The sequence below is a fragment of the Tinamus guttatus genome, unplaced genomic scaffold (genome assembly GCF_059628265.1).
Source record: "Tinamus guttatus ecotype Peru unplaced genomic scaffold, ASM5962826v1 Tinamus_guttatus_pri_ptg000213l, whole genome shotgun sequence".
Classification (NCBI taxonomy): domain Eukaryota; kingdom Metazoa; phylum Chordata; class Aves; order Tinamiformes; family Tinamidae; genus Tinamus; species Tinamus guttatus.
Window position 1 is genome coordinate 7,727,540 of NW_028288747.1, and position 15,467 is coordinate 7,743,006.

Genomic DNA, 15,467 nt, shown 5'->3' on the forward strand with positions numbered 1-15,467 from the left:
TGATTATATTCATGTGATGGAAATAATGCAAATATCCTTCTCACCATAAAATTTTGTCCCTGCAAACTCTTCTTTTGAACTGTGTATCTAGTGAACTCCATGTTAAATTCCATAATAAGAGCACTTGAATAAAGTCAGTTGAAAGATTTGGGCCTAATTGATGAAGGCCTTTGTGACACCAAGTAAAATTTATTTCCTCCTAAGGAAAATAAGGATCAGAGATAACTGGTTGGGTGGGCAGTTTTTATATAGACAGGTTTATACTTTTTTTTTTTAATTCCTCTACTTAAAAAATATATTTGAACTGTTCTTTGGGTGGTGGAACAATAGGGGTGATCATTTCAGTATTTTCTTAAGTCTCAAGAATTGTTTCATTTTTATTTTTTGTCAGATGTTTTACACAGTTTTATAACAGATTTTTCTTTTGTTCTTAATACGAATTTTGAGGCTTGATCTAAAGCTTCTCTAAGGAAGGCAGGAGTAGGAAGAGATTTATGAGCAGTTGTCTCTTTTCTCAGAAAAGAGATAGATTCTAGAACATTCTCCGTTTTTCTTTTGCTCATCTGGTTCTATTTTCTGTTGTTTGTTTGTCTGGAGAAAAACTAGAAGATGGCTTTTATGTTGGTGTTCTGTTCCCTGTACAAAGACAAGAGAGGAAAAAACAAAAAATGGAGCAACATAAGGGTGTGAGCATTTGAAAAGGCTTTGCAGGACATTCCAGGAAAAGCTACATATTGATTTCTTCAAGCAATAGGCATCTGAGAATCACAGATGCAGTTAGCTGGACAGAGCCTTTGGTGCCCATCTAGTCCAACCCCCTTCTCTAAGTAGGGCTGAGTGCGGCAGGTTGCTCAGGACCATGTCCAGTTGGGTTTAGAGTATCTCCTTTGAGGATGGAGATGAATGTGAATACTGAGTGACGGCTTGAAGCGTGGCCACATATACAAAAGTATATGTACATATGCATACATGAGTTTTATAGCACACACACACATATTTGTTGTGGCAGAGTTGGATTAAGTAAATTACTAGAGATCAGCAGTATATTTCTTTTCCCATAAGCCAGACAACAGAAATGCAATCATTGGGAGATTCTGAGTAGTTTCACCATCAGAGCAAGATTTACAAATGGGGTTATAGCTGCAAGACTAAGAAACAGACCGACCCAGTTTTGCTCAAGCAAAGCAGTGTGTACAAATAATCATTGTCATAGTTCCAATTGCAGTAGAAAATATTTATATGTAAGAAACTCTGATGAATTTTTAGGCCCAAATTTCTCACTATACAAAAGCCATTCATCAGAAATGATGAACCAAATGTATATAAACTCTAAAACCAAATGTATATAGATTTTTCACACAAAAATCCTATGAATAAAGAATTGTAATAGTGATATTTTGGAAACAGATTACCAGTAATGAATTTGAATGTGTTTTCAGGGTTGTTGATTGTGCTTTGAGGTTTTTTTTTATCTATTTCATCATTCACCATTGATAACTGCTGATTTCAGTACTTTTAGAAACTACTTATTTTAAATGCTGTCTTTTGGTGGTAGAGAACTTCAAATCCCCTATTACCACAATTGCTTGTTTCTCTGGAGTGCTTGGTATTTTCTGTTTGGCATAATGTGCATTCGCCACCGAACACAAGTATAGAGGTCTGTTTAGGCAATATGTATCTACATTAAAAGTCGATTTAACTCATACGATATATTATTTTCAGTCGACACTTCTCTGTAGGTTTTTCTTTCTCTTACTCTGATGTTTTTCATTTTGTTATTTTATTATATCTTGTATCAAAATCAAGCTGGTTGAGTCTTTGGTGGTTCTTCCACCCTATAGCTTTCTCTATATCAGGTCGAGGCTTTCGAGGGTAGATAGTGTCTTACCAGTGAGAGTTCTGTAGCGGCTTGTTACACTACACCCTCATCAGTGACAAATGCTCTTTAGTGTTACAGTAAATGAATGTTCCACTTAAAATCATGTGGCTAAACAGCAGTGACTGGTTATTTATTGTCAGATGCTAAATAGCAGATACGTCTTTGCATTTTACCTGTATTATTGATCTTCGTGTAATGTTGTTTTACACCAGAGCTATCAATAGCTATCAATAACAATGTGCTAAAATGAGAAATCTTTACTGAAAGAATGGTCTCAGAGTTGTATATTCCATGGTAGAAGCAGTACTGCAAGCACTTCAAGTAATTTCTCTAGTTTCTTGAAATTATCTAGTACAGTAGTCATTTTGAATAATTTTTGCTTTTTGCGTTTTTAGCTGCATTCCAGAAATACTTGCCCATTTTGTTCTCACCACTTTTTTTTTTCAGTTGCATTAAAATGCAATTCTAAGGAAGAGGTGGCTTACTCCTACCAAAAAGCACAGCTGCTGCCATCATTCTCTCTATATTCTTGATGATAAAGTATTTAACTTTAGAGAAGGGTAAAATCATTTTCAACTCTTCATGTATGCATAATTATGCATAACAGTGTCAAAGTTACTGTAAAGTTCCTTCATAATTGCACAAGCAATAAAACAGTGCTTTCCACTATTTTCGTAAGGGCCCAGTTGCCAAAAGTCATTGTCCATTGCACTTAGATTTCATAGTTCATGACTATAATGAGCACCAGCAATGTTTCTTTAAATGGAAACACTGCATTAGAAACTTAAATCTAACAGCATTAAGAATACAGTCTGGTTAATATATATATTGTTTTCAAAAGGACCTCCTGTAGCTAAGAAATTAGTTTTTTACTAGAGCTGCTTAGAAAATGGAATTTCTGCTGTCATGAAAAATTTGAGGTTGGGGAAAAAATCATCCTAATGTGGCACCAAATGTAAAAGTCACAGTTTTCTGTTTTGCCTTGTCTTACGAGATGGTTGGTTTTTCTTTCAATTCTTCTTGTAAAGAGCCTTTCAGTGAACAGTGTGGGGAGGGGAGATAGAGGGCTGAGGGGAGAGGGATGCAGAGCCGAAAACATAAAGCTGAAATTTTCTTACAAAATGCTTCAGTTTTGTATAAAGGGAAATTTCCATTAGGGAAAGAAAAACCTACTCACACAGAAAGTCCAAAGAAATAAGCTAGATGTACTGTGTTGAAATCAAAGTGGAATAATGTCTTTTCAAACTATTAGACTTTGAAGACTAGAGGACTTGCAGATCAATTGTGATGGATATCCTTGAGTATATCCAAGGAAAGGATGGAGAACCTTTTGATGGATATTCCTTTTCTTCTGGAAAAAAAAGAAAGTGTATGCTATAAATGTCAATGCTTTTAGATTTAAATTTCTTAGCATCCTGAAGAAATTTGATGTCCATTTTCACTCTGAAATGATATCTACTCTGGTAAAGGTGATGGAGGAAGCTCCGTTATAATATCTAGTAAAATTTATTGCTGATCATTAATTCATTAGAACACCATTAACAAGATCACTACACAATTACTCTTTAGATACTTAAAAATACTATTTTTCTGTTTTATTGACTATTCATCAATGCCAAATTGTACAAAAAGATAAAGGTAGGCTGGATGTTTTAAGTTGCATCTTTTAAATCGATTTTTTTTAATTTGATAATTAAATTTAGTGTAAGAAAGTTATGTCTGAAGTAAGCCGGATACATGTGGATCAGTTTGGGTCCCTTTATTTCCCTGTGTGTTTTCCTCTGTGAGGCTCAGCTGATCAGAGCCTCAACACTCGTGAACCAAATAAAAATAAAATAAAGCTAAAACCCACTGTAATCACATGTTGGCTCTAAGTAAAAGCCTCCTTTGTATGATTATGAGAATGGGTAATATGTGTTTCATTTTGAGGAGGAGTAGAAAAGGAAGCAACTCAACATTGTTTTATGTTTCCTAACAACAAACTAAGGCATATTGACAAAAGTTCAGGTTCATGTCTTAGAAACCAATAACATTTGCCCAAAACAAGCACAATTTTGGATGTATCTGAATGAACAACGTTCCAACTTCCCTTTATAGCTGGGTTATCTAACTTACTGAGATCTTTCAGTACTGCTGAACACTATTGCAGTTCTTGTTATATTTTAAATATCTTTTAAAGACAGATTGAAACAACCTTAACAAGGTTATGCATTTTCCCTGACATTAGCATATAACGGGCATATCTGACATATGCCAGAATCTCTGAAGGAGAATGTAGAATAACTTCCTAAAGGGATAATAAAACTGATCCCCACAAGGAAGGGAAAATCCTTACCAAGTAATGAGAGTGACTTCAGGTACATAGTTTTTCAAACCATGTGATTTTTCTTCTGTTAGAAATCATACACCTTTTGCTATTCATTGCAACTTCTATTTATTTACAGACACAAGCAAAATACTTATTTCTTGTACATAAAGAATAGAGAGTTCAATGTTTTGTTGCGTATTTTTCTGTTTTAATATTTCTGCTTGATATTTTTATAGATTTCTGTGACATAGTGAATAAATGATTCCTAATCTCCTTCTCCATGATAGTGTGTATTTATATATGCAATCTTCTCTTTCCCAGGCAGGAAATCTTCATCTATTTTAGTGGGCCTCAGATAGAAGTTGCACTGTACTCGATACCATCTTTACTGATTTTTGCTACACCTTCCCATACACTGCTACTCTTTCTGGGTGAAATGAACGTCACTACAAACAGTATCCAGCTCATGGCATAACAGGGACTTAGAAAATCTCATTAGGCCATTACTGGCTTTCTGTCTATTTTTTCTACTTCGCTACATACTTTCTTAGCGTCAGCTTAAGATTCAGTTGCAGATAACTAGCCACAGTGATTCTAAGATTTTTTTTCTGATTGGTAGCAGATAATTTATAGAGCTTCATTATGCATTTATAGTTAGCTTATTTTTTCCTATCTGCATTTCATTATGTTTATCAACATGGGTCTCCATCAGTATTTTTATCTGCTAGTAATTTTATCTATTTTTTTCACTGCAATTAGGTTCCTCTATGTCTCTTCAGACAATTTCCCAAATAAGTGGTAATGTATCATTAGCAATGTTGTCATTTCAGTTTTTCCCCCCTTCTGACTAAGCTAAAAAGTGCCAGTTCCTATAAGTGCTATTGTGAATTTGAGCAGTAATCTCCCTCTTTGTGGCTTCTCTTTTCTGCATTGCAGACACTATAATCGTCCCTTCCCTTTGTCCTACCTAGAGGCTACCTGAAGGTGTCGTATTCACAAGTTCACTAATTTCTCATTTGAGTGTTGTTATTTGACCCTAATGGTTTGTTTCTCTTCACTTTTTTGTTTTGTTCTGAAACATCTTCTAATTAGTGTTTCAATCCAAGTCAGTTCTTCAGACCTAGTATTAGGGGGATATTACCTTTTGTAGTCTCTTTCCCGTTTGATCTATCACTGGCCAGGAACTGGGGAACTGCATTGAAATAGTCTTTGCTTTAAGCTGAATGTTATAGGGTAAGTACTGATATAAATGGTAATACATTGAACTTAGCTTTTATCTCTCTAATAAATATCAATATTGAAGTTCCACTGTTCAATACAGTCTCATCTTGCTACTGCATACTGAATGCACAGTACTATATCATTTTTGATACTCCTGTTTCAGAGTGTTTTCTAACATGTTTTTATGTTACCTGTTAATTTCAAGTATTTTGACAGAAAGAGAGGCACTAGAATAATTCAGGAAATACATTTTATTGTGGGTCATATCACAGAGTATAACGCTCATGTCAAGTAGAATAGGGCATAGCAATATTTCAGTGAAGAAATGGAATCAATTTTCTGCATAAATGTTGGTCTGTAACTGTTACTCTGTTTCTTTCAGAAATCTTTAAAGGTTTGTGCTTTTTAATGGACTAGAGTCTTAGCACCAAAAGTCAGCCTATGGCTTGTAGTAATCCTGAATAGTAGAATTTATCATTTAGTTCTTACCACCTAACACTGTATTATAAATACATTCAGAAACTCACTGTATCTGTCAGGCTTTTTATGCAATCACTGAAAAATCTTCCCTTTGGCTAATTTTGTTTGATAAAAATTGTTTGTTTTGTATTTGTATTACCTCACAGGTGTCAGCACCTTTTTTTTCCATCTGAGACAAAATATGGTTCTAAGTGTATCAGTTTATCTGTATCCCTTAAAATTGCTTTTAAAGGGGCAGTATGTCTACAATGTACGTGAGTCAGCTGCAGTAGTCTGGTTAGCTTTAGCATAAGCTGGACTTCTTTTTTTTTTTTTTTAAAAAAAAAAAAGTGAATGTGAGTAGTATTTATATAAAAGTGTAAAAAACTAAAAGTATGTAAAAAAGTGTGTGGAAGCATGCTATGCATGCTTTCATAGGGGCCCCAGTTCTTCTCCTGTTGGAGCCAGTGGGACCTGGGCAGTGGCTTGCAGGCAGAGTATCAATTACGTAGCACTTTCAGTGCTGCACAAAGACTGAGCTCCTCTTTCTGTCCACTGATTCTTGGGTGAAGCTAAACAGTAGGAGACCTCTTTAAAGGAAATGGCAGTTACCTTGTGAAAAGACACTCCTGAGCTATATGTGTGTGTGCAAAAATCAGCGGTAGATATGTGACTGGTCATATATATCATATATGTGCATCACACACACGCAAACTTTACTATTAAAATTGACGTGAAAGATTTCATATTTTATGTTTTCATCCTGAAGACATACTTGTTTTAAAAGTAGGTGTCTTTTCTGTTTTTTATAGAATAGAAATGTAAATATTTTCAGATAGTTATTAATTCAGACAGCTCTTTCTGAATGTTCCTACATGATTGCCTTTTTTTATATTAAAAAAATAGGTAAATGCACCTAGCTGTTCACTAGATGAATATCCTACACCAAAAAATCCTTATTTTTCTTTTCCAGTACTTGAGGTTTTTGGATGGTCTATACATGTGTACTGTGTACATAAAACATCAGAAGAGAAGGTGGGTGGCCACTTTAGTGAAATGTACAGGGAAATATAAAGCCCGGAAATAAGGAAGGATTGTGTGTTCTACAGAGGGAGATATTTTAGAATAACTAGCTGAACAATGATCTGGAGGCTTATGTTTTATCTCAGATTATTTGTAAACAACATCCTGTGTCCAAGCTTGGTATGAAGCTAGTGAAAGCATCGAATGGAAGCCAGACCAGGAGGATGTGAGATGAGTTTATAGGAAACAGACCCTGTTCTCTCAGACTTCCTTAAACAAAGTTTGCTGACTGGGGTCACAGACCAACAAAGATAAAATAATGATAACAAAATAAATGTTTCTGCTTGATCTCTGCTGCTTACGTATGCCTGCTATGTAAAAAATTCAATGAAATGGTCTTTCATCTCTATCTGCATTTATAAGCTAACGTTTGGCCTTGTTTTTTTGCAGAAGTTTGCCTCCTAACTAAAGCTCTGCCCAAAACCACATTCCTCCTTCAGCATTCGGTATCAAAAAACCTCCCGTTGCTTATGCTTAGTGAATACTGTCATGTTTTTTGTGACATTCTCCATTCCAAAATCTCCTAATTCAATGTAACGTGGCTGTGAGTGGAAAAGCCGGGAGGCCGTGAGGAGGCAGCAGGCCAAGGGCCGGGCTTTGGCATCTCCCAGCGGGAAGGGTTTCTTGCCACTTTTAAAAGGGTAGGTCTGGCTGATCACAGATTTAAGGATTTAGGATAGATTTCCTTCCTTCTCACGTCCAGTTTTACTCCAGCAGATCCAGTAGCCTTGAGGTCTCCCTACGGCAGCTCGTGCAGCCTATGCTGGGAGCCATGCCTGGTTTCCTGGAGTTCTCTTACAGGTGCTCATGCAGCCACGTTGCTCTGAGGAGGGAAGGGAAGGGAGGGAAAAGATATTTCCGAAAATGTGTAGCTCAGCCAAACCTGTATGGAATTTTGTAAGATAAAGCAAGGATACTTCTGAATTTCAAAGGCTGCTAGACACAAGTTAAAAGTTTGAGCTGCTTGGAAAAAAAATCACATATATCACATATCACATTCTCTATATAAGAAATGTTAGACAGCTCAATTATAGCCTAAATTGTAGAAGAGATGAACTCATGTTGAACAGATTTTCACTCTGTGCTTTATCTGTTGCAGAATAACTACCTGTTCTGTGAGAATTTTTAAAAACTTATAAAAGTAAAAAAGCATAAAAGCCCAAAACCTATCTAAAATAACACCTTGCTTTGTGAAAACCACAGAACATCAAAACGATGCTTGTTGGGGATTCTGCTGGAATGTGAAAATGCTCTTTTCCATTTTCTTTGGTCCAGAGTTGCCTACTGAGTCATTAAAATGAATCTTCCTCAAATGGCATGCAAGATGAAGACATTTTTTCCTGGAAAAGTCTTTTATCATTTTTATTTTATTTTGAACTTCATTCTTCAGAAAGTTAGTAGTATCAAATTTAGTGCTCCTGAAGAGTAAAGCAAATATGTATCTGAATTATGGCAAAAGCTGAATGGGCTGCATTGCCCTGACAGATGCTTTGTCCAATAGAGTACTTCAACAAAGATAAATACTTCAAGTTTCATAAATACCTTTATCAGAAAACCTGTGGGTTTTTATTCAAAAAATAAATGCTTTGTAATTTTAGATTTTTATTAATTACATTTTTAGTGAAAGGCATTAAACGGCAAAAATAGTTCTGTTGTATTTTAAGTTCTTGAAAGATCCTTCAACAGAAGAAGACATTTAATACCAAAAAAAAAAGTCAAAAAAAAAGCCCAGCCCAGTCTTTTCCCAGTCTTTACAATCCCTATTGATGTTCCTTTTTATCTTTCAGATCTTTTTGAACACTAACAAACACAGACTCTTGTTAGAACCAGAAAATCTATATTCACTCTCCAGGTCCAGGGGGCCACAAAGTCACTCAGTGACTGCAGATGAGTTCAAAATTAATTCTGGGTAAAGGAACTCTGTAAACCAGACTCCTAAAGAGTTCCTCCTCCTGCTTTAAAAATCTGAAAAAATCTTATACCAAAGTTTCATGTCGTGGGATGGAAATAAAGAAAAGGAGAGAAAGGGGATGGCTTCTTTCCTTGGTCAGGAGCACAAATGGACTCAAGAGAGGCTTTTCTCAGAGGATGAAAGATGCTGCATGTGAAGGGAAAAAAAGTACAAGGGGAAAGCAGCAAACCTTTCTGCAAAGTGGCTAATAGGGAGAGGAAGAAGGCTATGAACCTCATGCAGAGGTAAAGGAAGGGTGTCCTTCACGTCGAAGCAGGAAATTTGCTCCTTGTTCTATAGCCATATAGAGTGGAACAGAATTTCTAAGCTGAAATATAGTAGCAAGTGCGGACTTGGTGCATCCAGGAAGCTGGAGAAGCGGGAGAAAAGTGAACTTCCACCAGAGCGGGGCTCCTCCATGAGCCAAGGGAATGAGAGGATTTCATTGATTGGGAGCTGGAGCTGTCTGGCTAGCAGACATCTGCAGAGTAAACTTTTCATACTCACTGCTAATGTAAGCTTATATTTTAGAGAACAATGAAAGTGCCCTTGTCATATATTTATTTGTCTTGCATTTCAAGCAAAGTATTTGATATTCTTCTGTTTAATTTTTTTTTTCTGCAGTCCATGAAGCAGCCAAAGCTAGTGATAGCACAAGTAAAACAGAAGGGTTCCTAAAGTAAAATTTATTTGTTTTTCATCCCCCATGAAATATAACTCTCCACATCCAAAAATGAAAAACAGTAAGGGATCTGTTCTCCCCTCTCTGCACACATGTAACTCCGTTTAACAGCAGCAACATTAACACACACCCATTAACTCTTACCATGCCTGCAGATTGCAGATCATGAATCAGCCTAGATTTTAGGTGAACAAATGCATAAATGTCATTTGGAATTTGCGTTTTTGGCCTTTTCATGTAGCATTTCTGGTCTTGATTTTTGCAGAAACTCCCCTGTATGACTATAGAAACTTTTTTTTTTTTTTAAATAAGTGGAGTTGTACCAGTGAGATGTGTTCAAAGGTCAAAACAAAACGCGGTGCTTTTGAAGAGCTTTAGGGTCGCTTGGTGGAAGATGCAATAAAAGTTAGAAGTGTTATCATTGTTTATTTGCACCCTGTGATAGTTTTTGGAGCATGCAAGTTTAAAAATAGAATATAAATATGAAAGCAGAATAAGAATGTAAATGCACTAGAGATACAGCAATTGGACTCCACATTTTAAAATTCAAGCTTGCTCTCATATTCAGCTAGGAAAGCCTTAAAGTCGAACCAGCTTCTTACTACCCAATTTTGCCTCTGAAAGCAGGGTTTTTTGTTTTTTTGTGTTTTCTTTTTGGCCTGGCTCTGTGTGTCATTTTCCATCTTTCTCAGCCTCCCACACTCTAATGACTTGTGCATGGATTTCTCTTACCCTTAGAATATATTTTCTTTTTAAGCAGAGTCTCTCCACAGAGGTGGAAAATGTGAATGTGAAATGAAGCTTGCCATCCTCAAAGAAATTTAAAGATCTAGGAGGGTGACAACTCTATTCTAAAAGTCACTTTGTCAAGACATAATTTACAGAGGCTCAGTTGCACCAACATAATTCTGCATTTCTTTCATGATGAAGACTTTTACACCTTCAGACATGTGATTTGTCAGGGCAGCTTTGTGGCCTGGTGGGCAATCAGGAATTTGTCTTAGTGGACTGAAATGAACAAACTTAGCACTTAATTTTCCTCATTGCTGAAATCAATGAGCGGATCCATGGTAAGTGATGACGGTTCTTATGTAAGGAGTGAAAAGTAGAAGTGCCTGCTTCTTGAATCTCCAGTGTTTTATGGGCCAGAAGTTTTATTTTGCGTCTTGACAAAGAATCTGTTGATGTTGTATGATAACGTGCAAGTCAATATCAGGTATTTTCTTTGTGCTCATTCATGTGAGAAATATGAAAAGATTACTATATCTTACATATTATCACTCAGAAGGTCTGGTACAAGTCAGTGAGAAATGTATTTACCTGTGTACATACTTGATAGAATTCAGTAGGGATGGTGGGATACGACAGACACCAGAGAGTCTGGGAGAACTCTGCAGTTATGGGGGACTGTACGGACTTCCAGGTGATCAGTTACGAGACCCTTATCCTTAATAAGGGTTTCTCTCTTCCTTACATTAGTAGATCTGGGCTTTATCCTGAACATTTTCACCCAAAGCTTAGATTAGTTTGCCTATAGTCATACTTTTACCTCCTACAACAGCTGATTCCCCCAGAGTTTCATGTATTATTTGTCACTATAGCTTGTCCTGAACAAAGCGAAACATGAGAGCCACTGACTGTCAAAAAGGCTGGGCCAAAGCTAGTCATAAAATAAGGGGTTTATAACAGAATAACTCTCCAAGTTCTGCTCTCCTTTTTTGGGAAATAGTCAAAATCATCTACAGTTTATATCCATGGAAATGGTTATCTTATGACAGACATAGTAAAGAAAGACTCATTGTCAAAATTTGGCTCTGGAGCTACATGACTGTCCGTGTGCCTTTTTAATAACATTTTTGTTTACTTGATACTGGAGCATAATCAGAAAAAGAAAACTTATAATGAATTATGAGTGCTGTCAAGTTTTGTATTAAAAGTATTAAAACTTTAAGCAGAACAGTCTTCTAAATTCCTGTCCTTCTGGTTCCACACTCTTATCTTGCCTTTACACTTTCGTTTAAACTGCTTCTTCCTCTTCTTTTTCAGCTGGAGTTGATTCAATAAGCCTGTGTTTTATTTATTTAATTATTTATATATTATTTCTTGCAGATGTTAAAATGATGAAGCGTCCCGTCCCTGCGGCGTGTCACTGAGCAGCCATGCCATCTCCTCTGGCCCTCTGTGCAGTGCGTGGGGCAGCCTGCTGAACTAGTATGACATGTCTCTAGCAATCAGGAAGAAAAGCTGGGAAGAGCATGTGACCCAGTGGATGGGATTGGTCCTGGAGTCCGTGGAGTATAATACAGCATGTCGTCACGGACTCGTAGCTGATAACTTGCAGACAAGTATGGAAAAAGATGAGGTTCTGAGCGTGGACCGGAAAGAAAAATGCGCTTCGTTTCCAGACTGCTGTCAGAGCGGAGAGCTGACTGGCCTCCCTGCCAAGCACCTTGGAAGCATTTCCAAAGAGGTGGATGAAAATGATAACCATGAAGATGAGGAGCATTTTTTGGAGGCCAGCACAGAAACTCTCGTCCAGGTTTCTGATGATGATGATGACTATTCTGCACTCCACCTGGATAGCGTTAATTACCACGTCACTACTGTTGGAAGGGAAGCAAAAGGCGAAGAAGAGGGTTTAAAAGGAGCTGGCTCCTTAACAAATATGGTACCAATAATGGAGGCTGACAAGGAACCTGATGCATCTGGAATAATTGGAGTTCTTAATGAGGAACCTGGCTATGACCCTGTTCCTAAGGAAGAGATGGAAAAAGAAAATATTTGTGGCAGCATTGGCCAAAGCCTGGAGCTTTGTAAATACGAAGACTTAAATGAAGTAATAGATGTGCAGGAAGAAAATCTTTCAAATTCTCCAAATGTGAAGGATATTATTATGCCTGGGAAACAGCTGCTTCATACTGCTGTAATTGCACAACAACGTAGGAAATCCGATGCTTCTAAAGAAGGTCTTGGAAAACCCGAGTGTGATGTGGTACAGAGTGAGATATCTTCTGAATCACGTACCAACAGCGAGAGGCGACCATGCTCAACAGGAGAATCCAGCGACCGCCTCACGCAGCTTTCTCCTTGCACTCACATCCTGTCAGTGGAAAATGGTCTGCAGGAAAGTGGTTTCACAGAACCTCAAGTGGCCCTTGAGAACAAATGCCTCTCAAGTATCAGCCCAGCAGAAGATATTCAAGGTTTACATTTAGGAAATCATTTGACCACACAAGAATGCTCAGACAGTCAAGTGAAACTGCGCAAAAGAAAGGTAGGATGCATATAAATTGCTATGATTTTCTAATCCCCATTTCTCTATATTTCTTGCCAGATAATTTATTGGAGGTAAAATATATTTTTCAGCCTTGTTTCATTAACCATTATCAGAGGTTTATTTAAACGGCTCTGGGAAAAAAGGTAGAAGTACAACTGTGTTTCAGGAGTTTTTATAAGGTCTGAAAATGGCTGAGCTGGGAATTTGAAAAGTGACTCATATTCACTTTTAATACTGTTGTCTTTAGACACCAATATTTGTTTTGTGCATCATTCAAGGCCATATGAATAAGAATCTTCCATAGGTTTGGGGATTTGTTTGTTTGTTTGTTTTTCTGTTAATATCAGGTATCATTAGCCATCTTAGGAAGAGATTCTGCCCAGAGGTTCAGAAACCTTTTTCAAAGAAGGGGAAAGGAGAAGCATGCAACAAAATTTGGAAGGGAAAAAAAGGAATGGAAAAGAATGGATATTGCCATAGTTCGTCGGGTTTTTGCTCAGCCCTATGAGCAGGTGTTCTTACAAAATGAAGTATTGCTATGTTTAAAACAATGACTTATAATTTCAAAGCCCACAAAGAGTTTTACTGTCTGTACAAAGTAAGGAAGCGAATCATTCCAAGCTTTAATAGATAGATCCTGCAGCAACAAAAGGCCCTTTGGTTTTCACCGGAGGAGTTTGCTGGCTTAGGGATGAGAGGATTCATCTCCAAGTCTGGCTTTCCCAGCTGCACTGCTTGTTCATGCTCATATCCAGTTTCTAATTGTTGCCTCTCCTCTGCTCCTTTTTTCATTTGACATCATCCATCATCTTTTGTCTCTTTCTTATAAATCTGTTCTCTGTTAATCATGGGTTTTTCGTTTCATTTTTTTCTTCAGCTGTAGTGCTTCACAAGTTTTAAAGCACAAACTCAAATGTCCAAAGCACTGAATTCAAGTACCATATCCTCAATTGCTGGCCCTTGCTCCATTGTATAAACCCTTTGGTAATATCAATACTTGGGAAGATCTTGATATTGTTGAAAGTTATGTATAACTTCTGCAAAAAGCTCTAGAAACCCTGGAAGCTCATCTTCCTTCAGGAGTTCATAGGATCAGAGTTACAGTGGTAACTGTTCAGCTGATCCCACTGTAGGTATCACTGAGTTAAAGGGAGAAAATGGAATCATTTCTTGACTAGCAGTAACTTTTCAGGAAATGCTAAGCTTACGCATCTGTATATAACAATTGAAGATTTTAAGTCCTTTTTATAAAAAAGAACTAGTCATTTTCCAGAGCTAATTGACTATCATTATCATATTCTCCATGGCTGTGCTTTCAGTATTTTGTTTTCTTAGTTTACGTAGCATAGTTGCTAATACTGATAGATACAGTCATCATTGTTTCCAAGGTTTATTTTAATATATTTTTAGAGTCCTATCATTACTATTTGAAAATATAGATAAAACTTCTTTCTGTGAAAAGTATTAGATAAAACTTCTTTCTGTTTTGTACAAATACTGTCTGTGTGCTATAAAGGGAGAAAGGAGCCTGTAGAGCTAAAGGAGGAGCTAGTAACAGCTGGGTGGGTTGAAGAGCTCTACCAACACTGTGCAGTGTTTGGCTAAAGGAAAAGATGGGGTCTGTGTTGCTCCTGGTATTATTTTTCCCTAAGTTTGCAGGAGACTTCTGCAAACAATGTTCCTGCTTGCAAGATTTTATCACGTATATCTAATCATAAGCTATTTTACAAAAGTCTGTCTCTATTGGTAGTAATCTGTAATGAAAAATGTGCGTATGTTTATAAACTTTCCCTGAAAGCCACTTTTGTAACTTTAACAAAACATTAGAAAAACAACAGACTTGAAACTGAATCCATCCATAAAAGTCAAGTATTTGCTTTGCAGTGACAGGAAGACTTAAGGGATTGGGAATGGTATATAAAACCTTTTCTCTCAAGGTCAGCAGTTCAAAGAGTGCAGTTACGGCCTAAAATACACCACTGCCTGATTGATGCTCAGAATCTATTATAGTTTCACGTACAAAACAATGCTCGTAAAGGTCAGAATACTCAAAAAAGTACATGGAGATGAATTGCTCAAGGTATAGATGTATTCAAAGCCTGAGGTGGCACAGTAGTGGCATCATAGAAGGTGCTCAGCTTCCAGGCACTTCCATGACATCTATTCCATGAATTAGACATGATTCTGTTCCTGCAGATACTGCATGCTTTGGAAAACCTGTTTCTCATTAACATTTTTTGAACTGGTTTTAATTGTGGCAACAGTGTGTGACCTCCTCTCTTATCGTCACAACTGCCCCTTTCAACCTGGAGCTGAGGTGAGACAGCAGGGATCTGTTCTGCTTGGTCTGTCAACCAACACAGGCTTTGGGGCTTGCGGGCAACACCACCTCTATTCCAGTAAACTGCTTTATTTGTGAGGAATGTACTGACACTGGAGATGCTTTTTGAAAACAGGTCCAGCCATTGCAGCCGCCTTGGCTTCCTCATCCAGTGGGGTGGGAAATGGCTGATACCTTCTTTACCTGTTCTCCCAGAAGGACTTCCTCAGGTTAGAAGTAGGAAGTGCCTGACTTAATTATGATGTGTTAATGATGTTAAGTCAAAA

At 37.2% G+C, this 15,467-nt stretch overlaps 1 protein-coding gene across 1 annotated transcript in view; it reads left to right on the forward strand.

Annotated features, from left to right (window-relative positions):
• Positions 1–15,467, forward strand: part of DLC1 (DLC1 Rho GTPase activating protein) — a 305,895-nt gene that overhangs the window by 108,128 nt on the left and 182,300 nt on the right. The window contains exon 2 of the mRNA XM_088524683.1: positions 11,693–12,857. Coding sequence (XP_088380809.1) covers positions 11,802–12,857 — 1,056 coding nt within the window. The 5' untranslated portion in view covers positions 11,693–11,801. The remainder of the gene's footprint in view (positions 1–11,692; positions 12,858–15,467) is intronic.